Source organism: Stenella coeruleoalba (genome assembly GCF_951394435.1).
Source record: "Stenella coeruleoalba genome assembly, chromosome: 2".
Taxonomy (NCBI): domain Eukaryota; kingdom Metazoa; phylum Chordata; class Mammalia; order Artiodactyla; family Delphinidae; genus Stenella; species Stenella coeruleoalba.
The window spans coordinates 40,016,750-40,042,977 of NC_137147.1; the positions used below are offsets into that span (position 1 = coordinate 40,016,750).

General features: G+C 36.5%; 1 protein-coding gene across 2 annotated transcripts in view; it reads right to left on the reverse strand.

Moving 5' to 3' along the window:
* Positions 1-26,228, reverse strand: part of MNAT1 (MNAT1 component of CDK activating kinase) — a 213,429-nt gene that overhangs the window by 127,327 nt on the left and 59,874 nt on the right. For both annotated transcript variants that reach the window (XR_013827259.1, XM_079914279.1), the window contains exons 5-6: positions 18,093-18,233; positions 12,652-12,777 (exon numbers count right to left, since the gene is read on the reverse strand). Coding sequence is in view for 1 of the 2 variants with exons in the window: in XM_079914279.1 (XP_079770405.1) it covers positions 12,652-12,777; positions 18,093-18,233 (267 nt within the window). In the remaining variant the exon portion in view is untranslated. The remainder of the gene's footprint in view (positions 1-12,651; positions 12,778-18,092; positions 18,234-26,228) is intronic.

Here is a 26,228-nt window from a genome sequence, read left to right on the forward strand (position 1 = left end):
GAAGAATCCTTGCATTCCTGGGATAAACCCCACTTGTTCATGGTGTATGATCCTTTTAATGTGCTGCTGGATTCTGTTTGCTAGTATTTTGTTGAGGATTTTTGCATCCATGTTCATCAGTGATACTGGCCTGCAGTTTTCTTTTCTTGTGACATCTTTGTCTGGATTTAGTATCAGGGTGATGGTGGCCTTGTAGAATGAGTTTGGATCCTCCCTCTCCTATATTTTGGAAGAGTCTGAGAAGGACAGGTGTTAGCTCTTCTCTAAATGTTCAACAGAATTCACCTGAAGCCATCTGGTCTTGGGCTTTTGTTTGTTTTAAGATCTTTAATCACATTTTCAATTTCAGTGCTTATGATTGGTGTGGTTATATTTTCTATTTCTTCCTGGTTCAGTCTCAGAAGGTTGTGCTTTTCTAAGAATATGTGCATTTCTTCCACGTTGTCCACTTTATTGGCATATAGTTGCTTGTAGCAATCTCTCATGATCCTTTGTATTTCTTGACTGTCAGTTGTTACTTCTCCTTTTTCATTTCCAATCTATTGATTTGAGTCTTCTCCCTTTTTTTGTTGATGAGTCTGGCTAATGGTTTATTAATTTTGTTTATCTTCTCAAAGAACCACCTTTTATTCTATTGATTGATCTTTGCTATTGTTTCCTTCATTTATTTTTCATTTATTTCTGATCTGATCTTTATGATTTCTTTCCTTCTGCTATCTTTGAGGGATTTTTGTTCTTCTTTCTCTAACTGCTTTAGGTGTAACGTTAGGTTGTTTACTTGAGATGTTTCTTGTTTCTTGAGGTAGGATTTTATTGCTATAACCTTCCCTCTTAGAACTGCTTTTGAGGCATCCCATAGGTTTTGGGTCATCGTGTTTTCATTGCCATTTGTTTATAGGTATTTTTTGATTTCCTCTTTGATTTCTTCAGTGATGACAGTAGTGTACTGTTTAGTCTCCACGTGTTTGTATTTTTTACAGATTTTTTCCTGTCACTGATATCTAGTCTCATAGCGTTGTGGTCAGAAAAGATACTTGATATGATTTCAATTTTCTTAAATTTACCAAGGCTTCATTTGTGACCCAAGATATCATCTATCCTGGAGAATGTTCCATAAGCACTTGAGAAGAAAATGTAATCTGCTGTTTTTGGATGGAATGTCCTATAAATATAAATTAAGTCCATCTTGTCCAATGTATCATTTAAAGCTTGTGTTTCCTTATTTATTTTCATTTTGAATGATCTGTCCATTGGTGAAAGTGGGGTGTTAAAGTCCCCTGCTATGAATGTGTTACTCTTGATTTCCCCTTTTATGGCAGTTAGCATTTACCTTATCTATTGAGGTGGTCCTACGTTGGGTGCATAAATATTTACAATTGTTATATCTTCTTCTTGGATTGATCCCTTGATCATTATGTAGTGTCCTTCTTTGTCTCTTCTAATAGTCTGTATTTTAAAGTCTATTTTGTCTGATATGAGAATTGCTACTCCAGCTTTCTTTTGGAAACCACTGGCATGGAGTATCTTTTTCCATTCCCTCACTTTCAGTCTGTATGTGTCCCTCGGTCTGAAGTGGGTCTCTTGTAGACAGCCTTATACGGGTCTTGTTTTTATATCCATTCAGCCAGTCTATGTCTTTTGGTTAGAATATTTAATCCACTTACATTTAAGGTAGTGATTGATATGTATGTTCCTATTACCATTTTCTTAATTGTTTTGGGTTTGTTATTGTAGGTCTTTTCCTTCTGTTGTGTTTCTTGCCTAGAGAAGTTCCTTTAGCATTGTTGTAAAGCTGGTTTGGTGGTGCTGAATTTCCTTAGCTTTTGCTTGTCAGTAAAGGTTTTAATTTCTCTGTTGAATCTGAATGACATCCTTGCTGGGTAGAGTAATCTTGGTTGTAGGTTTTTCCCTTTCATTACTTTAAATATGTCCTGCCACTCCCTTCTGGTTTTCAGAGTTTCTGCTGAAAGATCAGCTGTTAACCTTATGGGGATTCCCTCATACGTTAATTGTTGCTTTTCCCTTGCTGCTTCTAATATTTTTTCTTTGTATTTAATATTTGATAGTTTGATTAATATGTATCTTGGCGTGTTTCTCCTTGGATTTATCCTGTATGGGACTCTCTGTGCTTCCTGGACTTAATTGACTACTTCCTTACCCATGTTAAGGAAGTTTTCAATTATAATCTCTTCAAATATTTTCTCTGTCCCTTTTTTTCTCTCTTCTTCTGGGAGCCCTATAATTTGAATGTTGGTGCATTTAATGTTGTCCCAGAGGTCTCTGAGATTGTCCTCGATTCTTTTCATTCTTTTTTCTTTATTCTGCTCTGCGATAGTTTTCCACTATTTTATCTTCCAGGTCACTTATCCGTTCATCTGCCTCCATTATTCTGCTATTGATTCCTTCTAGAGAATTTTTAATGTCATTTATTGTGTTCTTCATCATTGTTTGTTTGCTCTTTAGTTCTTTAGGTCCTTGCTAAATGTTTCTTGTACTTTCTCCATTCTATTTCCAAGATTTCTGGATCATCTTTACTATCATTACTCTGAATTCTTTTTCAGGTAGACTGCCTATTTCCTCTTCATTTGTTTGGTGTGGTGGGTTTTTACCTTGCTCCTTCATCTGCTGTGTATTTCTCTGTTTTCTCATTTTGCTTAACTTACTGTGTTTGGGGTCTCCGTTTCGCAGGCTGCAAGTTCGTAGTTCCCGTTGTTTTTGGTGTCTGCTCCCTATGGGTAAGGTTCATTCAGTGGGTTGTTTAGGCTTCCTGGTGGAGAGGACTGGTGCCTGTGTTCTGGTGGATGAGGTTGGATCTTGTCTTTCTGGTGGGCAGGACCACGTCCGGTGGTGTGTTTTGGGGTGTCTGTGAATTTTTTATGATTTTAGACACCCTCTCTGCTAATGGGTGGGGTTGTGTTGCTATCTTGCTAGTTGCCTGGCATAGGGTGTCCAGCACTATAGCTTGCTGGTTGCTGAGTGGAGCTGGGTCTTACCATTGAGATGGAGATCTCTGGGAGAGCTTTCACTGTTTGATATTAGGTGGAGCCAGGAGGTGTCTGGTGGACCAGTATCCTGAACTCACCTCTCCCACTTTAGAGGCTCAGGTCTGACACCTGGCCAGAGCACTAAGACTCTGTCAGCCATACGGCTCAGAAGAAAAGGGCAGAGAAAAACAAAAAAAAATGAAAGAAAGAAAATTAAATTATAATAAAGTTATTTAAAAAAATTTTTAATTATTAAAAATAAGAAAAAATAAAGAAAGAAGAGAGCAACCAAACCAAGAAACAAATCCACCAATGATTACAAGCACTAAAAACTATACTTTAAAAAAAAAACAAAGCACAGACAGAACCCTAGGATAAATGGTAAAAGCAAAGCTATACAGACAAAATCACACAAAGAAGCATACACATACATGCTCACAAAAAAGAGAAAAAAAAATGTGTGTGTGTGTGTGTGTGTATGTGTGTATATATATATATATATACACACACACACACACACATATTAAAAAAAAGGCAGAGCCACCAAATCAATAAACAAATCTACCAATGATAATAAGCTCTAAATACTAAACTAAGATAAACATAAAACCAGAAACAAATTAGATGCAGAAAGCAAACCCCAAGTCTACAGTTGCTCCGAAAGTCCATCGCCTCAATTTTGGGATGATTTGTTGTCTATTCAGGTATTCTTCAGATACACGTTACATCAGGTTGATTGTGGAGATTTAATCCGCTGCTCCTGAGGCTGCTGGGAGAGATTTCCCTTTCTCTTCTTTGTTCGCACAGCTCCTGGGGTTCAGCTTTGGATTTGGCCCCATCTCTGCGTGTAAGTCACCTGAGGGCGTCTGTTCCCGCCCAGACAGGATGGGGTTAAAGTAGCAGCTGTTTAGAGGGCTCTGGCTCACTTAGGCCGGGGGGAGGAAGGGGTATGGAATGCCAGGCAAACCTGAAACAGCAGAGGCCAACATGACGTTGCACCAGCCTGAGGCGTGCCGTGTGTTCTCCCGGGGAAGTTGTCCCTGGATCACGGGACCCTAGCAGTGGTGGGCTTCACAGGCTCCTGGGAGGGGAGGTGTGGATAGTGACCTGTGCTTCTACACAGGCTTCTTTGTGGCCGCAGCAGCAGCCTTAGTGTTTCACGCCGATCTTGGTGTCCACACTGATAGTGGCAGCTCAAGCTCATCTCTGGAGCTTGTTTAGGCAGTGCTCTGGATCCCCTCTCCTTGCATACCCTGAAACAATGGTCGCTTGTCTCTTAGGCAGTTCCAGACTTTTTCCAGACTCCTTCCCACTTTTTCCCCAGACTCCCTCCCAGCTAGCTGTGGAGCACTAGCCCCCTTCAGGCTGTGTTCACGTAGCCAACCCCAGTTCTCTCCCTGGGATCTGACCTCTGAAGCCCGAGCCTCAGTTCCCAGACCCCACCCGCCCTGGCGGATGAGCAGACAAGCCCCTCAGGCTGGTGAGCGCTGGTCGGCACGAATCTTCTGTGCAGGAATCTCTCCGCTTTGCCCTCTGCACCTCTGTTGTTGTGCTCTCCTCCGTGGCTCCGAAGCTTCCCCCTCTGCTCACCACCCCCCGTCTCCACCAGTGAAGGGGTTTCCTAATGTGTGGAAACTTTTCCTCCTTCACAGCTCCCTCCCAGAGGTGCAGGTCCTATCCCTATTCTTTTGTCTCTGTTTTTTCTCTTTTCTTTTGCCCTACCCAGGTACATAGGTAGTTTCTTGCCTTTTGGGAAGTCTGAGGTCTTCTGCCAGCATTCAGTAGGTGTTCTGTAGGAGTTGCTCCACATGTAGATGTATTTTTGATGAATTTGTGGGGAGGAAGGTGATATCCACGTCTCACTCCTACGCCATCTTTTTTTTTTTTTTTTTTTGCGGTACACGGGCCTCTCACTGCTATGGCCTCTCCCGCTGCGGAGCACAGGCTCCGGACGTGCAGGCTCAGTGGCCATGGCTCACGGGCCCAGCCACTCCACGGCATGTGGGATCCTCCTGGACCGGGGCACGAACCCGCATCCCCAGCATCGGCAGGTGGATCCCCAACCACTGCACCAGCGGGGAAGCGCCACTCCTCCGCCATCTTGAAGATCCTCCCCCCCATTACTTCTCTGGTTTCTACAATTTGATTTGCTACCAAAGTGCAACATTATATATTAAGAATAGATTTAATTGCTCAGTACAGTTTTTACTTTCTTATTTCACACACAGTTGGATATCAATTTTCTATAAACAAATGTGAACAAAGAGTTTAATCTTCAAATGAGTTCAGAATAATAAGCAATGTTTGATGAAAATAGCTAAATCCTATTTGTTGTAATCAGAAAAGCCAATTTATGTCACAGATGAGCTCCCTTCTGGCTTACCCATGGATAATATAAAAAAAAGTTTTTTAAACATCAAGCGTAAAATACTCAAACAGCTTTTGCCTTTGGCAACGAATGACAGGCTCCCCTTTACTGCTCTCCAGCAATCAACAACAAAGGACCAAAAGCTATACTTAACAATTCTTAGCTTATCTTTGTAACTCAGTTTCTTTCCAGTTTGCATGCCAAAGCGTAGTGAAGTATAGAACACCATCACAACTGAAGAAGCACCAGATTCCCAGCCTTAGATTCTGGTTTCTAATTTTACAACATGATCAAGGTGTCTTTCTGTGCTTCCAAAAGACTAAGACTTAGTACTTAAATCTGTAGATATGATGTATGGATACTTAATGATACAAGCTAGTAACAAATGGGGATGAAAAACTGCTACTTTGAGGTCTATTCACTGGATCAACTAGGAATGATGTAATAATGGTAACCACATCTATTCTTTAGGGGAAAATTTAATTAGAATTATTTATAAAATAAAAAGAAACAGAGGTCCTAAAATTATATTGTTGGAATCTGAACCAATTAGATTAAAATAACTAACAAATGACTGAGAAAACAAGCTGCAATCCCTACTTTAGGAGTGCAAAAAGCTATTACCCCAGAGAGGACAAAATATATACAAAATAACGTTTCACCTATTCATACATAAAACAGTGATTAAGTGGAACTCTCTTAGATATTCAAGTCACAAATTATATATAAATAATTCTTCTAATATGTACTGTACCCCTAGCACTTCCCCACTCACTGAGAGTTTAATTCCTAGGGAATATAATTCAAAAAATTCAGCCAATCTGTGAACATTCCTAACCAAAATATATTCACTGTCTCAACTCTACATATCTCAATACATAATAATTAAATCCTCATTTCATACTAATTATTTTACGCCAATTTTTAACCCTTCATATTTCTCTAGGTTTACTAAATAAATAAATCCTGTCTTCTCAGTCACACAGCAAAGGATCTACTTCCAAAAAGCTTAATTAAATTTATGTCTCCCTTGGACGCTCTCCAAGTTCAGCATATCTAACTTCATTTGTTGTGTCTGACTTTTCTTTAAGTACAGCAGAACAAGAAAAGGTCATTGCGGTGGCTCCTGTCCCTTAGATTACCCTCTATACAATCAGTCCACTATTAGAAGCAATAGTTGAAATCCTAGCTACCCTCAGATTAGAAGGACACCTAACATAGAATTTATCTTTTGTTTTTGAGTATTCTCATTAACTAAATAAGGTATAGTAGAAAGAGAGTGAGTTTCAGTGCCATCTTTTACATGTAATCTATCCTCTGAGACTCAGTTTTCAGATCTGAAAAAAATAGGAATACCATCTATTTCATGGAGATATAACAACAGAAAACGACACCTTTTATTAAAAGAAACTATCACAGGTCACAAAGTCTTAAGCAGTGTTGGCATCCTTGCCAACATCTGTTCAATGTAATTAAACCCTGGGATACAGGTGTTCAATAAATGTTACTTTTCATCCTGCATTTTAGGGATGATTTTTCCAAACAGTATAGAGACTCAACTTCATAAACATTTAGATTTTCATCTACATTATGTGTTAGTCTCCACATTCAGGAATATGGAATAAATTCAGTAATTCCACATAAAAACTGTGTCTAAATTTTCACCTTGCCCTTGAACCAAATGCTGAATTTTGCTAAAATAACAAACAATAAGTATTCCATCACACACTTAGGTTATATGAATGTCAACATGCATTAAAGTAATTGGATCACCTCCCTCCCACCACACACAAAAAAAGAAAAAAAAATTCCAGGTGGATAATAGAAAGTTAAACAATAAAGAGTTCAAAAGACACCCTTAAGAGAGTGAAGAAAACAAGACATAAAGTGACAAAAGTTATTTACTATACATATGACTAATAAAAGGCTTAGATCCACAACATATAAAGAACTTCTACATATGAGCAAGAGTCTTGAACAGGTATTTCACAAAATAGGACAACCAATGCTCAATCTCATTAGTGATCAGTGAAATAAAGTGCAGATTAAAATCACAAAACAGTACTAAATACCCGTCAGAATGGTTAAAGTGGAAAAGACAGAAAAGCACAAGTGTTGGTAGAAGTACAATTGGTGAAAACCAATTTGGAAAATGTTTTGGCAGTATCTCCTAAAATGAACATACATAATCACTATGACCTAGTAACTCTACTCTTAGGTAAACACTCATGAAACAATGTCTGTGCATGTGACCAGGAAACATATATTAAAATGTTAGTATAATGTATAATACCAAAACTCAAAAAAATCCAAACATCTATCAACAGTAGAATGGATAAATAGTAGTATATTCCTCTAATGGAACATTATCCACAAATGAAAATAAAAAAAACCTACAGCTATATATAAAAACATAGATGAATCTTACAAATATAAGTTGGACAAGCAAAACATTAATCAGGTTAAGGCATACATGCTTAGATGTTAAAGCTATTTAAAAGAGCAAGAAAGGGAATGCCATAAAATACAGAAGAGTGACTGTTTCTAGGAAAAGGAATGGGGTGCTAGCCAGATGTGAGAAGTCATGAGGAGGACTTCTAAAGTACTGTGAATACTTTTTTCTTTTATCTGTGTGATGGTTACACAGATGTTCACTTTGTGATGATTCACTAAGCTATGTGGTTTGGTTCTGTGCACCTTTGTGTATATGCAATACATTTTGCCAAATGAAAGGTTATAAAAAAGAGAGGAAGGGAAGAAGAAAGAAAATAAATAACAAGTCACAACACTATCTGGAAAGATATCTAATATATTAAGTTAAATACTAAAGTCAAATGAAATGATGACAAATAAGCACACAAAAAGATGCTCAACATCATTAGTTATCAGGGAAATGCAAATGAAAACCATAATGAGATAACCACTACACATCTGTTTAGAATGCCTAAAATACTAAAATTCTTAATACTGAGGATGCAGACCAACTGGAATACTCACCAATGTCGGTAGGAATGCAAACTGGTACAGGCACTTTGAAAAATAGTGAATGAAAATTTTTTACAAAGCTAAACATACCCCTACCGTATATAAATCACCAATCTCATTCTTAGTAGTACTTACCCAAGAGAAATGAAAACGTATGTACACACACAATTGTAAGCAAATGTTTATAGCAGCCTTATTCATAATCAAAAAAAAGGAGACAACTCACATGTCCTTCGACTGATGAACGGATAAAGAAACTGGTATATCCACACAATGGTATTATTACTTAACAAAAGGAACAACTATTGATACATGCAGCAACATGGATGATCTCAAATGCATGTTGCTAACTTAACAAAGCTAGACCTAAAAGGCTACACACTGTATGATTCCATTTACATGACAGTCTGGAATATGTATTACCTAACTATACAACATAATGAGATTATAATGTAATTCACTTAGATATTTAACTATAATAACAACAAAAAGCATTACTTGTAAAATTACATTTGCACTTGGTTTAGCATTTTATATACATATTTTAATCCTCCGAATAATCATGTAAAGCTAAATCATCGCAACTTTACCAATGAAAAAACAAATTCAAAAAGTAACATTTTACCCACGGATACACATCTAGTGAGTGGTAAAGCTGGGGTTTAGTCCCATTGTATCTGGGTCTTTCCAAGCCCATTTTCTTTCCTCTACATCATACTGCCTCTTAGTTCAAAAGCACTGGTAATTGCTTAATGGATAGTGTTTTCTTTTGAATTATTTAAAGATGTGTTCATACTTCCTACATTTGCAAGTTTAAAATAAATCATGAAGGGAACACTCCTGCACTGCTGGTGGGAATGTGAATTGGTACAGCCACTATGGAGAACAGTATAGAGGTTCCTTAAAAAACTACAAATAGAACTACCATATGACCCACCAATCCCACTACTGGGCATATACCCTGAGAAATCCATAATTCAAAAAGAGTCAGGTACCAAAATGTTCACTGCAGCTCTATTTACAATAGCCCGGAGATGGAAACAACCTAAGTGCCCATCATCGGATGAATGGATAAAGAAGATGTGGCACATATATACAATGGAATATTACTCAGCCATAAAAAGAAACGAAATTGAGCTATTTGTAATGAGGTGGACAGACCTAGAGTCTGTCATACAGAGTGAAGTAAGTCAGAAAGAGAAAGACAAATACCGTATGCTAACACATATATATGGAATTTAAGAAAAAAAATGTCATGAAGAACCTAGGGGTAAGACAGGAATAAAGACACAGACCTACTGGAGAACGGACTTGAGGATATGGGGAGGGAGAAGGGTGAGCTGTGACAAAGAGAGAGAGAGGCATGGACATATATACACTACCAAACTACCAAACGTAAGGTAGATAGCTAGTGGTAAGCAGCCGCATAGCACAGGGATATCAGCTCAGTGCTGACCACCTGGAGGGGTGGGATAGGGAGGGTGGGAGGGAGGGAGACACAAGAGGGAAGACATATGGGAACATATGTATATGTATAACTGATTCACTTTGTTATAAAGCAGAAACTAACACACCATTGTAAAGGAATTATACCCCAATAAAGATGTTAAATAAATAAATAAATAAATAAATCATGAATATTTCCTATTATTAAGGTACCCACATACCCACAATCATACAATACAAAGTTAAAATATACAACTTCTGCCCTCAAGATGTTTATAATCTAAGAGTTAGCACACATATGACAAAGTAGGCAATTTTAAACCTCAAAAATAATAGCCAAGTAGTAGAAACATGGGTAGCGTGAGTACCTTATAATAACAAAATAATTCTAATTGCTTCTTCCCATCCCTTGTATCATCACTATCATTCATTTCACTTATATAAGGATATGTGTGTGAAGTATACATATATACATACACATAAGCAAACACAGTCAAATACAGTGTCATTATTATTTTAAACTGTTATCTGTTAGATCAATTAACAAGAAAAATAAAAGTTTTTATTTTATCTTCATTCATTTCTTCTCCAATGCTTTTCCTTAGATATCTGAGTTTCTGACCTGTATCATTTTCTTTGTCTCTAAAGCACTTCTTTTAACATTTCTTGCAAAAATGGTCTCCTGGCAAAAAATGCCCTCAGTTTTTGTCTGATAATTTTTATTTCTCCTTTACTTTTAAAGGATAATTTTGCACAGTACATTATTCTAGGTTGGTGGCTTTTTTCTCTCAACACCTTAAATAGTTCACTCCGCTCTCTTCTTGCTTGCATGGTTTCTAGGGAGAAGCCAGATAATAATTCTTATCTTTACTCCTCTATAAGTGAGGATTTTTCCCCCTCTGGCTTCTTCAGGATTTTTTTATCTTCGATTTTCTGTTATTTGAAAATAATATGCCTAGGTATAAGAATCTTTTTGGCATTTATCCTACTTGGTGTTCTCTGAACTCCCTGGACCTTTGGTTTGATGTCTGATGTTGATTTTGGGAAATTCACAGTCATTACTGTTTCAAATACTTCTTCTGTTCCTTTCTTTCTTCTCTGGTATTGCCATTATGCTTACGTTACACCTTTTGTAGTCACCCCACAGTCCTTGGATATTCTGTTCTGGTTTTTTTTTTTGGTTTTTTTTGGTTTTTTTTTTTTGCGGTACGTGGGCCTCTCACTGTTGTGGCCTCTCCCGTTGCAGAGCACAGGCTCCGGATGCACAGGCTCAGTGGCCATGGCTCATGGGCCCAGCCGCTCCGCGGCATGTGGGATTTTCCCAGACCGGGGCACGAACCCGTTTTCCCCTGCATCAGCAGGCGGACTCTCAACCACTGCGCCACCAGGGAAGCCCTGTTGTTTTTTTTATTCCGGGCTTTTTCTCTTTGGTTTTCAGTTTCCAAGAATTCTACTGATACATCCTCTTGCTCAAGACTCTTTCCTCATGCATGTCCAATCTACTAATAAGGCCATCAAAAGCACTCTTCAATTCTGTTACAGTGTGTTTTTTTTCTCTAGCATTTCTTTTTGGTTCTTTCTTGGAACTTCCATCTCTCTACTTACATCGTCCATCTGTTCTTGCATGTGGTCTACTTTATCTATTAGCACTCTTAGCATATTAATCACAGTTGTTTTAAATTCCAAGTATGATAATTCCAACACCCCTGCCATATCTAATCCTGATTCTCATGCTTGCTCTGTCTCTTTCAATTGTGTTTTCTGCCTTTTAGTATATCTTATAATTTTTTTTTTGACAGCCAGGCATGATACACTTTTTAAAATGACCTTCTATAAACAGGTCTTTAGTAATATGGTGGTAAGGTGCGGGGGGGGGGAGGATGGCTGAACAATGTATAGTCTTATGATAAGATCTCAGTCTTTTAGAAAGCCTGTGCTTCTGGACTGTGAACTTCACACACACACTTCTCAATCCATCTCCCTCCCCTCAGGTGGAACAGGATGGCTAGAGTGAGCTGAAGTTGTGTATTTCCCTTCACCCACATCAGTTAGCCTCTGATAAAACTCCAGCAGGTTAGGCTCTGGTGAAATAGTTTATCCTAAGGGCAAGCCTTGTTAGGAGGAACAGAATGCTCTGGCATATTTCAAAGTCATTCCTTTTCCCCCTCCTCTATCAAAAGCATGAGGGGATTTTTCTGATATTTACTGAGAAAATCTGGTAGAGACACAACAGGTAAGACTCACAAAAATGTGGGGCCTCTGATGACCGGTTTCCCCTGGAGTTTTTAACTCTCAGAGTTGCCCACACTGAACCTCCAGCAATTTGTCAACCAATTCAGGTTTCCCTACACCAGCACTGGCTTCCAACAAGGTTGCTGCTCTAGTGAACTGTGATTCACTGTAGTCTCTGCTGGTCTCTCCAATTTTAAGGGCAGTGGTTTGCTTTGTGACCTCTCTACTAAAAAAGTCGTTGATTTTTCAGTGTGTTCAGGTTTCTACTTGTTGTTAGGATGGAGTGGCAACTTCCAAGCTTCTTACATGCCATAACCAGAAAGCAGAAGTTTGCATTTTCTTTTAAGAAATGTTTTTCTACACCACAAGCTTAAAAACTTATGTAGAATAATAAAACACATACAAACTCAATATCATATAGAACAAAACTGTGTTACATACTTTGTAAATTATTTATTTATTATTTTTCACTTTCCTCTTACAATGCACATATTTATATTTCTAGACATGTAGCCTAGATCAGACACTGTTCTTAAATATTTGAACCTCCCCGTTTATCTATAAAAATCAATATAAAATTATAAACTATAATCCTTGAAATATATCTTCCAAACAAGTGATTAAAATACAGCTTACCATTTTGATGCCTGTGGAAAATGTCACTGGTTTTGTAGGTTTAGGTTTCTCAAGTTGCATTTCCAGTTGGGTAGATCTATCTTTATGCTGAGCCAAAAGTAGAGCAACGGGGAGATCAGAACTCTCCTGCAAGAAAAGTTAAAATGTGAAAGTTAAAAGTTAAAAGTTAAAAATAAAAGCAATGAGTCTTTTATTTTAAATTATGCCTTTCCATAAACATTTGATGTCAACCTAGGTATTCACTTTATGGAGAACACTTTACAAAAAACTTTAACAATCCATAATAAGAAAAGGCTGCTTTAGACTCATAAATCAAAATAACCTACAAAAAAGGATTTTTATAAAATCCACATTAAAGACAATATAATAGGGTCTTATTTCATCTAGCAAAACCAACCATATTTATTAAAATAAAAAAATTAGAAGCTAATCACAAAAATAGTACAAAGTACTATAACTTAGATCAGATGTTTATCTAAGTACTATAACTTAGATCAGATGTTTATCTAAGACACATTTCTTTTTTACCAGTGAATTCAGACCAGTCTGAAATTGTTTCCCATTAGATTTCACCTGAGGCCGTTTGGAAATGATCCTTGCTCTGTTTTGCACAATGGAATGATTGTTAAGTACAATCAAAAGACATTTATCAATATTTCTCCTTTATTGACTTATTTTTATAAATAATTTCTCTTTATAAATTTTTTAATTAACAAAATAACAGTAAACACTTTTAATATCTTATATTGATACTAAATCAGGGCCACTATTTACACAAATCTGTACACACACATATTAATAACACAAATTACTAACTCTTATATGTAGACTGTCATTTATTCTGTTTAACATGAAGTCTTCTCACATGTTTAAAGTGATGCAGAGCTAAGATCTAAACTAAATGTATCCAGACATTTTCCTTTCTGAGCTGTCAGTTAAATAAGAACACAGAAACACATGCAAAAGGAAACCAGGAAGGAAGGAGATCATATACAAACATATGCAAAGACACATACTACTTTCTATATCTGTAAACAAAAATGAAGGTACAAACACATTTCAGTCTCCTATACCAAGGTGACCTACGAAAACAGTCTTCAAATGGCCCACAGAGTTTTAAAATAGTAACTACCCAGAATTTAATCCTGAAAAAACTATATTGTTACACATTTCATAGTATAAAAGTAAAGACATAGCAGAATCTAATTTTCTTTCCAAAACCAACAACTTAATATTTTGGGGCACAAATATGGCTAATTAATATATTTCAAGGACTTGTTTAAAAGTTATAGTACAGAAGAAATTCAAGTAACAAGCCATTTATTTCCATAGCATCATCCTAGAATAAATCTGTATCTCAAAACTTTGTAACAGAAGCGCTATGCAAGAGCAAATGTTACAAAGATTAAAACTTTTAAAAGTAAATGGAAAAACACAAATTTTATTTATAAAATAGAACTTTATTAAGGATCAAAATTCTTAAGACATGGCTTTAGCAATACTGAAGGAGGATGAATAAAATACACTATGACAACATACTTGACTACCTTTCATATTCTACAACAAAGCGTTAGTAATGCATTAATAATAGTATTTCTGTGAATTCCTGCAGCTATTCCTATTTCCATTAGGAATTTTATAATAAAATGTAAATTTAAAGAATATTTTAAATGGGCGGTGGCCCAAAATATCTTTTAAAATCTCTAACTACCTTTTCATATGTAAAAACTAACAGAAGAAAAATAAATTTCCTTGGCTAAAATGCTAAATCATTGCTTCCTAATTAATACTCTAAGTGAATTCAAATTCCATACCTGGTACTTACCCTAAAAAGTAAAAGTTCTCATGTAAAAGTAAGACAATGTGTGCACTTCAAAAAAGTTGCTAATCAATACTTTGCCTGTTTTAATCCTGGTTTCACCTTCACATAAAAGAACCAGAATATCAAAATGTCTTGATAAAACAGTTGAAATTTAATAAAAATAAACATTCTAGAAAGCTAAAACTAATTTTGATACTAAGGCAATACAATTTACTTTAAATCTGCTGTACTCCACTTTAGCAATCAAAACTTTGGAGACTGAAAATCTTTGTAAATGTTAAACTAGAAGGACTTCCCCGGTGACACAGTGGTTAAGAGTCCGCCTGCCAGTGCAGCGGACGAAGGTACAGGCCCTGGTCTGGGAGGATCCCACATGCCACGGAGCAGCTGGGCCCATGCACCACAACTGCTAAGCCTGTGCTCTGGAGCCCGCCCGATGCAGCTGCTGGGCCCGTGTGCCACAACTACTGAAGTTGTGGTCCGCAGCAAGAGAGGCCACCACAGTGAGAAGCCCGCGCACCACAGCAAGGAGTGGCCCTCGCTCTCTGTAACTAGAGAGGAAGCCCGCGAACAGCAACAAAGACCCAACGCAGCCAAAAATAAATTAAAAAAAAAAAGCTAAACTAGAAATAAGCAGGAGTTCTAACAACAACAAAAAAAAAATCTACAGAGTAAAATAAACTATGGGAAACATACATGCTCTCAGAAACACAAAAAATGCAGATTCAGCCTTTCAAGTTATTTCATTCTTCTTAGCTTTCCATTTTTACCCTGAAAGGTTCCCTAAGCTACATTGATTGCCTGAAGGTACACTGCTTAATATTTAAAGAAATTTTAATTAAGACTACCTGTAATACTCATTAAAAGCTTTATAATGACCATTTTTAAATGATTATTTTAACTGACTTAAAGCAAGCCATCTGGTAAACAATATTCTAATAAAAATCAGCTACTGCTTTTGACAATATTAGCCCTTAACAAAATTTAAGACATAGCTGAAGAGAATTTTCAAACAAGAATATAAAAAGATTTAATAAGCCAGGACCTGTTTAAAAATCTTTTTCCAAACTTTAAAAAAAAAAAAAAAACCCTGAATTTACAGTTAGGATTAAATAAATGGACATTTTAGGCAACATTATAGTAAATGCTAAGCCATAAACATTAAGACCATAACATTAAAATCCTGTCACATCATACAGTATAGTGTAATGCCAATGCTTTTATAAAAGGTTAAAAAGTAACTTGTAGCACAAGGACCAGAAACAGCAGAAAAAAAATGCTAATAAGTTGTGCTTATACTAGTTGCCTAAATTAGATCCAGAGAATCATTCTAAGATTTAAGCTTCTAGATATATTTATAGATGCCAATTCAATCTTTCTTAATAAAATCTAACACATGAACATACATAGAAAAAAATACAATGTATTCTTTTACTTAATAAGGATTCAGGAGGATAAAAAGAAATTTAATGAATTCTTTCAGTTAGTCAATAAGGATGAAATATATGTTAGCATTTTAACAAAAAAATTTTAATAAATATTAAAAAATTAAAGTAACAATATTTAAATATAAATTTAAATATGAAAATGAGAAATTCAAATTGAATTGGTATTTAAACCAATCTGTTGTAATTAATTGTTCTAATGAATACAGTAAATTGTTAAGGATTATTTAACCACTGTGTTACATGATCTAAACAGTAAAGAAAGTATGCACAGTAATGACTTGCAGGTGAAGAAAACAGGAAGGGGGAGCAGTTCTTAACAAAAGCCAATATTAACTCCAGATTATACACAACGTACAACATTGGCAGTTGCAGCTCAATTGCCAAGAACAGCTCAATGAGGCAGCAAAACTTCATGCTAAAAGACTAAAGACAAAAAGAATATGCAAAAATAATTGCTATGCAAAACCAGCTTATCTCAAAATCAAAACTAAAAATGCTTTATACTAAATGGAACATTTTTAAAAAGTTAAAGTGTATTTTCGTCTTATATCTAAGTTCTGTGTTTGGAATTAACTCAATTAATTGTATAGCGGAAAGCATTACCAAAGAAAACTCTGCATAAAATGATGAGAGAAACAACCTTTCAAAAAAATAATTGTAACATGAATCTTTACTAATTCCTTCTTTAAAGTTTTTAATTTCTCACAAGCTACATGTCTATGAAAAAAATGTAAAACATGACATGCATCATTTCAACTGTTAAAGCCACAACTGCCACTTAATAGTTTCAAAAAAAATTAATGGAAGTTAGGGATTTCCCTGGTGGCACAGGGGATAAGACTCCATGATCCCAATGCAGGGGGCCCAGGTTCAATCCCTGGTCATGGAACTAGATCCCACGTGCATGCCACAACTAAGAGTTCTCATGCCACAACTAAGGAGCCCTGGGGACACAAGTAAGGAGCCCACCTGCCGCAACTAAGACCTGATGCAACCAAATATAAAAATAAATAAATATTAAAAAGAAAAATCAATGGAAGTTACTAAGGAAAAAAAACATATTCTATTTTATACACTGCTGTCCTAATTTTTTTTTCCTTTCTTGGCGCAACGGCACACGGTGCAGCCTGCAGTATCTCATTTCCCAACCAGGGACTGAACCCAGGCCATGGCACTGAAAGCGCCAAATCCTAACCACTAGACCACCAGGGAACTCCCTGTCCTCATTTTTAGAACCAAATTTACATTTCATTCATACAAAGTAGATAGGGTTTATGATAAGCATTTTCTGTCTGAGCCTCACTAAGGCCTTTACCCTTACTTTTCCTTTACTTTCTCACCTACTTCTAATTTAAATTATCTTGCTTTCTCTTTTTATTCCTGGTTATATGGCTTAAATGCTTTTAGGGCAAAAGCACAGTAGAAAAATATACACATACACTTTTACCTGATCATAGAATAACAAACAGCATAGCAACTAGTAGACTGAGGAGTTAAGTGTGTTAACACCACATGGAAACTAATTATGGGTCCAGAAAGGGGAAAGGAAGAATGTAAAAAGACTTTACTGGAAAGGACGATTTTCTAATTGTGATTTCATCAATATCACAATGGTTTATAAGCATCAAATAATATTCTCCAATCTATGAAACACTTCATAAGCCTTGGTTATAATTACTGCTATTATCTAACAATGTTGTCTACTTAGGGAGCTAATAACTAGAAAACACCAATAACTTGCAAGACATTGCCATTTCTTTCAAATGTACTTTTTTCATGCAAAAATATGAAACATAGTTCTCACAGAGTAACCAGAGTCACTAAAACTTCAGCATGAAGCCAAAACACTTGAAAATGAGCTAGTTATTAGAAAACCAGTATTAATCAGGAGAAAAATGCTCTGAAAACAATATGTTTTTGTCAGTAAGCTCAGAAACACATCAACAACCTACTAATAGTAAACTGGCTTATGTTAGTTATAATATTACTCTCTTACCTGAAAATAAAATGGATATTGACAAACGTTTTTTTTTTAAATAAAGGAACAGAAGGTGAATAAACCAGCACAAACTATAGAAATGCTATTTAAATACCATTACCCAGAATAATAAATAGGAAAGATAAACCCTGAAGACAAATGATTTTTTATCACAATTAACATTAATACCTACCAGTTCATCTAAAAAAGCCTGCTTATTCTTCCTTTTTAGAATCTGCTGCAGTTGTTCTTCTTTTTGTATAAATAGTCTTCTTTGTTCATTTTCCTGTCGTTCTACCTCTAAAGCTTCTTCCAATTCCTCCTGTTCCCGAGTCTAAAACAGAAACATTGATATATGGCATGGAATAAATTTAGTAACCAAAATCAACCCTATACCATACTCTTTACCTCCTTTCTTAGAAGCATAAAATGCACTAGTAACTAATTGTTTAATAGTGCAGCAATTCCACTTCAAAAGAACTAGAATTCATTTTATTTCATGTGGACATGTTACTATTAAAGAGAATGACATCTAGCACTAAATGAACACCTAAACAAAGTACACTGAGCCCAGCTGCAGAATTGTAGAAACTGCTTAATAATGTCTTTATTTTAGGAGATTTAACAAGAAAAACACAATAAAACAAAAAACCCAACAACAAATAGATAATCTCCATATAGAACTATTGATTGAAACACTCCATATAAAAGACTGGTTTATTTAATAGAAACAATTTTCAGAATATATAAGATAATGAAAAGTTATCATAGGAGTTAGCTTCTTTTTCCCAAGTTAAAATAAGTCTTTCTGATGCTTGAGTTCCAAATAGCATTCATTTAAGGTAAGTTATGAAAAGCTGAAGTCATTTTCTAACACAAGCATATAAATTTCAAGGGTCCTCTTTGTGGACTGAAAAATTCAAAATCCAGAGCTAATATGTAGAGAGAATGAACTACAGGCCTACTCATTTCCCTTTTATGAAGTTCCTCAGAAATATTAAATACTTCCAGGTTCTGAAATTTATTCCAACTCTAACTTGTACTTAAAAGCAATATTATACCTAGCCTCTGCTCTTTAAGTCTTCTGAATGAGAAATATAGTAAAATCTGAATGGCTTTAGTTTAAATCCTTGACTGTTGCTATTGAAAATGTAATACCTTTTTTTTTTTTCTAATTCAACAAGACATTGAGAATTTATGGCACCCCAAGACAAATACAGAATAGAGGGAGAGAGTATAATACATTTGGGGATCACTAACATAATATATGAATTAACAGAGACCTCAGAGAAAAGTACATTTTTATGTAAAATAATAATTAAAACACTCTATTAGATTTTTTTCACTTCACAAATTAAACTCCCCAAAGAAACAAGATTCCCAATTAAAAAGTGTTTCACTTATAATTCAAACTCAGTATATGCAAAATTAAGTTTAGCATTTGGTTTCCCAAAGCTGATCACCCTCCTGTATTCCTGATTTCTGCTAAGCGCACACCTACATCTCAGGCAACTCAAGTTGAAACCTCAAAGTCATCTCTGTTTACCCCCTCTCCCACAACCCCATTCCTCTTAAATTAAATCAGTTGCTAAGTCCTATTAGCATCTCTCCCTGTAATTTTACAAACCTCTATTACTGAGGTTACTATTCTAACTCAGGCACCCAGTGGAGAAGAGAATTCAAACTTGATTTAAAAGGATTACTAGGAATAAATATAAAAAGTTAGGGGGTGAGATATGAGGGCTAGAAAAGTGAATTACTGGACTATAGGTCCATAAGCAGAAAAGGATGAGTCTCATGATGAAACAGTGACATATAAGTAATAAGTACGACAAGTGACAGAGAGGTATACACAGAGTACAGCTGGGACAGAATTGATAGAGTGGTAAATTCTCCTTGCAATGATGGAGGACAGGTAGAGTTAGAAAAGATTTCGTATACAGTGTTATGGGTTGAATGTGTGCCCCCAATATATATATTGAAGTTTTAACCCCTGGTACCCATAAATGTGACCTTATTTGGAAATAGGGTCTTTGCAGATGTAATCAAGTTAAGATAGGTCATACTGGAAATTTTGCCACAGACACATGGGGAGAAGGCCATGTGAAGACAGAGGCAGAAATCAGAGTGGTGCCAAAGGTACTAGAAAAGGCAAAGAAAGATGCTTCCCTAGAGCTTTCAGAGAGACCATGACCCTGATGACACCTTGATTTCAGACTTCTAGCCTACAGAAGCCTGTTCTTGAAGAGAACAAATTCCTGTTGTTATAAATCACCCAGTTTTGGTAATTTGTTTTAACAGTCCTAGGTAACTAATATATGGAGGTTGAGCAGACTTCAAACGGTAGGTATTTACCCCCACTGGAGAGTGGAAGAGCCATTTAGGCAGAGAAAACAAAGGTGCAAAGACATGAATAAAGCTGGAATGCTTGGTATGGCCAAGTCATGAAGTATGGGAGTTGGGGAAAGCTCTAGATAAAGCTGGAGAGGCAAGCAGACGGCAGATCATGGAAAGTCGACCATACCATACTAAGGGATGCATTTATGCCATACTAAGGCAACTGGGAAGACATTAGAGTTTGGAAAGAGGACTAGAAGCAGTGAAGAATACATATCAATGGGGTTCAAGACTGAAGACAGGAAGACTAGCTAGAAGAATATTTCAATAACTCAAGTAAGAAATAATGAGGACCCTAAGTAAGGTAACAATAATATAATTAGAGGAGGAACCAGGTTTGAAAGGTCATAAGGAAAGACTATCAACAATATATGAAGACTGACCAGATATGGCTAGAACACTTAGATAAAGAATGTAATAGGAGAAATAGGTGGGAGAGTGAAGATTAAAAAGTTCGATTATGGGGGCTTCCCTGGTGGCGCAGTGATTGAGAGTCCGCCTGCTGATGCAGGGGACACGGGTTCGTGCCCCGGTCCGGGAAGATCCCACATGCTGCGGAGCAGCTGGGCCCGTGAGCCATGGCCGCTGAGCCTGCGTGTCCGGAGCCTATGCTCCGCAAAGGGAGAGCCACAACAGTGAGAGGCCTGCGTACCGCAAAAAAAAAAAAAAAAAAAAGGAAAAGAAAAAAAATATGTTCAATTATGATGAACGTAGATGCAAAAATCCTCAACAAAATATTAGCAAACCAAATTCAACAATACATTAAAAGGATTATATAACATAATCATGTGGAATTTATCCCAGGAGTGCAAGGATGGTTAAACATCCACAAATCATCAATGTGATACACCACATTTACAAATTGAAAAATAAAAAGCATATGGTCATCTCAATAGATGCAAAAAGGTCTTCTGATAAAATTCAACATTGATTTATGATAAAAACTCTAAACAAGTGAGCACAGAGAACATAATTCAACATAATGAAGGCCAAATATGACAAGCCCACGACTAATATCATACTCAACAGTGAAAAGCTGAAAGCATTTCCTCTGAGATCAGGAACAAGACAAGGATGCCCACTCTTGCCACTTTTATTTATAACATAGTACCACAAGTCCTAGCCACAGCAATCAGACAAAAAAAGAAATAAAAGGAATTCAGATTGGAAAGGAAGAAGAAAAACTGTCACTGTTTACGGATGGCATGATACTGTATATAGAAAATCCTAAAGATGCCAACAAAATACCTATTAGAACTCATCAATGAATTCAGTAAACTTGCAGGATACAAAATTAGTATATAGAAATCTGTTGCATTTCTATACACTAACAACAAACTATCAGAAAGATAAATTAATCTCATTTACATCTGTATCAAAACAAATAAAATACCTAGGAATTCATCTAACTAAGGAGGTAAAAGACCTGTACAGAGAACACTATAATACACTGACAAAAGAAACTGAAGACAAGACAAACAAATGGAAAGATATACTGTGCTCATGGCTTGGAAGAATTAATATTGTTAAAATGGCCATACTACCCCAAGGCAATCTACAGATTCAATGCAATCCCTATCAAAATACCAATGGCATTTTTCACAGAACTAGAACAAATAATTCTTTTTGTGTATGGCAACACAAAAGACCCCAAGTAGCCAAAACAATCATGAGAAAGAAGAACAAAGCTGGAGGTATCACACTCCCTGATTTCAAACTATAATACCAAGCCACAATCTTCAAAAAAATATGGTACTGGTACAAAAACAGAGATCAATGGAACAGAATAGAGAGCCCAGAAATAAACCCACACTTATATGGGAAATTAATCTATGACAAAGGAGGCAAGAATATATAATGAGGAATGGTTTTGCAAAAACTGGACAGCTACATGCAAAAGAATTAAACTGGACTACTTTCTCATACCATATACAAAAATAAACTCCAAAGGGACTGAAGACTTAAATGTAAGTCCTGACACCATAAAACTCTTAGAAGAAAACACCGGTAGTATGGTCTTTAACGTCAGTCTTAGCAAACTATAAATCTGATAAGGGGTTAATATCCAAAATATACAAAGAATTCATAGAGCTCAACATCAAAAAACAAACAACCTGGGACTTCCCCAGTGGTGCAGTGGTTAAGAATCCGCCTGCCAGTGCAGGGGACACAAGTTCAATCCCTGGTCCAGGAAGATCCCACATGCCACAGAGCAACTAAGCCCGTACGCCATAACTACGGAGCTGTGCTTTAGAGCCTGCGAGCGACCACTACTGAGCCCACGTGCTGCAACTACTGAAGCCCACGTGCCTAGATCCCGTGCTCCGCAACAAGAGAAGCCACTGCTATGAGAAGCTCGCGCACCGTTATGAAGTAGCCCCCCCTCGCCGCAACTAGAGAAAGTCCGCGCAGCAACAAAGACACAATGCAGCCCAAGAAAACAATAATAAATAAATAATCTTTTAAAAACAAACAAACAATCTGATTAAAAAATGGGCAAAGAACCTGAATAGACTTTTTTCCAGAGAAGACATACAGATGGCCAAAAGGCACAGGAAAAGATGCTCAACATCACTAATCATCAGGGAAATGCAAATCGAAACCACAATGAGATATCACCTCACACCTGTCAGAATGGCTACAATCAAAAAGAAAACAAATAACAAATGCTGTCAAGGATGTGGAGAAAAGGGGACCCTAGCGCACTCTTGGTGGGAATGTAAATTGGTGCAGACACTATGGAAAACAATAAGCTTCCTCAAAAAATTAGAAACAGAACTACCATACAATCCAGCAAATCTGGGTACTTATCCAAAGAAAATAAAAACACTAATTTGAAAAGATATATGCATCCCAATGTTCATTTATGCATTATTTACAATAGCCAAGATAATGGAAGCACCTTAAGTACCCATCAATAATAGAAGCATGGATAAAAAAAGATGTGAGATATAGATATATATAGATATAGATATATATACATATATACAATCAAATATTACTCAGCCATAAAAAAAGAATGAAATCTTGCCATTTGGATTAACCTAGATGGTATTATGCTAAGTTAAATAAGTCAGACAGAGAAAGACAAATACTGTATGATTTCACTTACTTTGGAATCTAAAAAACAAAACCAGTGAACAAAAACAGCAAAACAGAGTCACAGATACAGAGAACAAACAGGTGGTTGCCAGAGGGGAGGGGGGATGAGGAATGAGAGAAATAGGTGAGGAAGATCAAGAGGTACAAAATTCCAGTTACAAAATAAATAAGTCACAGGTATGAAATACACAGTGTGGGAGAATACAGTCAACAGGAATGCAGTATCTTTGTATCATGATGGTAACCATACAATCAAAATGGTAACTTGACTTATCATGGTGACCATTTTGAAATGTATAGAAATATCGAATCACTATGTTGTGCACCAGGAACTAAAACAATGTTGTAGGTCAATTATACTACAAAAACGAACGAACAAATCACTGAAAAAGAGATCAGATTTGTGATTACCAGAAGCAGGGGCTAGGCGGAGGAGGAATTGGATAAAGGTAGTCAAAAGGTACCAACTTCCAGTTATAAGATTAGCTAGGGATGCAATGTACAACATGATAAATATAATAGACACTGCTGCATATATGAAAGTTCTTATGAGAGTAAATCCTAAGAGTTCTCACCATAAGGAAAAGATTTTTTTCTTTTATTTTGTATCTATATGATGATGGATATTTACTAAACTTATTGTGATAATTATTTCCTGAGATATATATGTCAAATCATTATGCTGTATACCTTAAACTTACATAGTGTCATATGTCAATTATGTACAGCTCAATAAAACTGGAAGGAAAAGAAAATTCAGTTCTGGAATGCTGAATCACAAATGCCTTTAATGCATCCAGAAAAAATGTCGATTAACCAATTACAGATATATGGACGTATCACATATAATTCTTGGAGCTCAGGAGGAAAACAACGGGCTGCAGAAACACTTGAGAGTAATCAGTGTAAAGGATTAACTCTTAAAGAGAAGCACCGAGAGGAATCCAAGTGTTTAAGAAACAGAAAGGAAAGAGAAGCCTCTTAGAAGGATGAAAGAGGAAGGTGAGAGCAGCAGGATGAAGAGAATGGAGTGGCCCCACAGAATCAAGGAAGAGCTTCACCATCAAGGGAGAAGCCTGCATCAAATACTGCCCTGCCTACAGACCAAATGACATTCAGACCAACAAAGAGTCTATTGGCTTTGTCAATGAGAAACTGGTAGCCTCAATTTTCTCACTGTATTTAAGTATTTTGAAAATAGAAAGCCTCAATAAATATTGGTTGGCTAGCTAGCTGATTGAATAACTGGGAAAATAGCTGTCATTAAAAATCAAACATTGGGGGCACAAAGAAGGTATTGGACTGGGAGAAGGGAAGCAGGCTGAAAGACTAGAAGGTCTCTGTTTTCTCCCCATTAATGGCACCACCTTACCCAATCAACCTTTACCTCCCACTTCTAATCCATCATTAGGACTTCCTATTTCAAACTCAAAACATTTCTCGAATTCATCCCTACCTCTCCATTCCTTGTTTAAGTCACCTCTGAACTCGCCTACAAGACTGCAATAACCTCCCATTGGCCTCCTAAACTCCAGGTTTGATCCTCTCAAATTCAACCTCCACAAAAGCAATAAATCTATTCTAATAAGGACAATACTTTATTATCACTTTGCTTAATACCGTTCAATGACAATCATTAACAGCTAGGTTTCTATAACATTACTCTAAGGAATCCTGGGAATTCCCTAATAAGATGTCTAAGGTACACTACAGAAGAGACTGAGCAGATGGGAATTCAAGGCTATTCGTCCTCCCGCTGTTGATTCAACAAACGTATTCAGAGTAAGGTTTCATTTGAAGAAAAGGTTCACCTGCTAAAACATACAAACAACTGGTCAATATAAGCCCAAATTACTTTTCACAATACATAAGGCCTTATGTTACCTAGGCTCTTTCTACTTCAGTTTCAACTCTCTATTGAACTTGGCAATATAGAACTACTTACAATTCTCAGCGCTCTCTGTGATTATCCATGCCGTCTTGCCTTTGCTCATGATTTCTTTCTGCCTGGAATGTCTTTGTGCAGCTTCCCAACCCACCCCTTTCCCGTCTTCTACAACTTGGTAACTTCTACTTGTTCTTCAAAGCTCCATTCAGGCATTATCTCACCTGGAATGCCTTTCCCAATCTTCCTAGAACAGATTAGGTATCCCTCTTCTGTATTCCCGTAATAGCAAGCACACAGAACTCTCCATGTGCCTAAGTCATTGTACTGAAATTACCTGGTCCCTACAGAACCAGGGTTCTTATTCATCTTTGTATACTATGTGTTTAGCAGACGTTCAACAAATGCTTATTGAACTAAAGTTTTTTTTGCTAAATTGATAGACATTCTATGCAGCAATATCTGCTGCTCATGAGAATCCAGAAAACGGAAGATAAAAATTAAGCTAATCTTCACTAAAAGTCTATTTCAAGATTAGTTCACCTTTATTCAGTTTCTCCATGTTCACAATTGATGCTAGGTGCCAGCTCCATGAGACAAATAAGATCTCGTTAGCAGACAACTCAGTAATAGTTTCTCTATGTCAGAAATGGGTCATTTCATTGTGCCTAATCATGCAAGAGATTGCTTTTTTTTTCCTTTTTGACACAATTCTGATAGTTTTGGAACAGTAAGACTTCAACTTTCACAAAGACATTAAAGGCAAGTTGCTACCTCAGGTTTACAAAAAGACATCAGTCATATAGTCCACACTCCTTGGGCCACTTGAGAACTGTCTCTACCCAATGACACCATAGTTACTGATGTTATGTAATTATGTTATGTTAATTTGCACCATCTTAAAAAATGGTCCTATGTCTGTATTTATGCCAAAAACAAATAGTG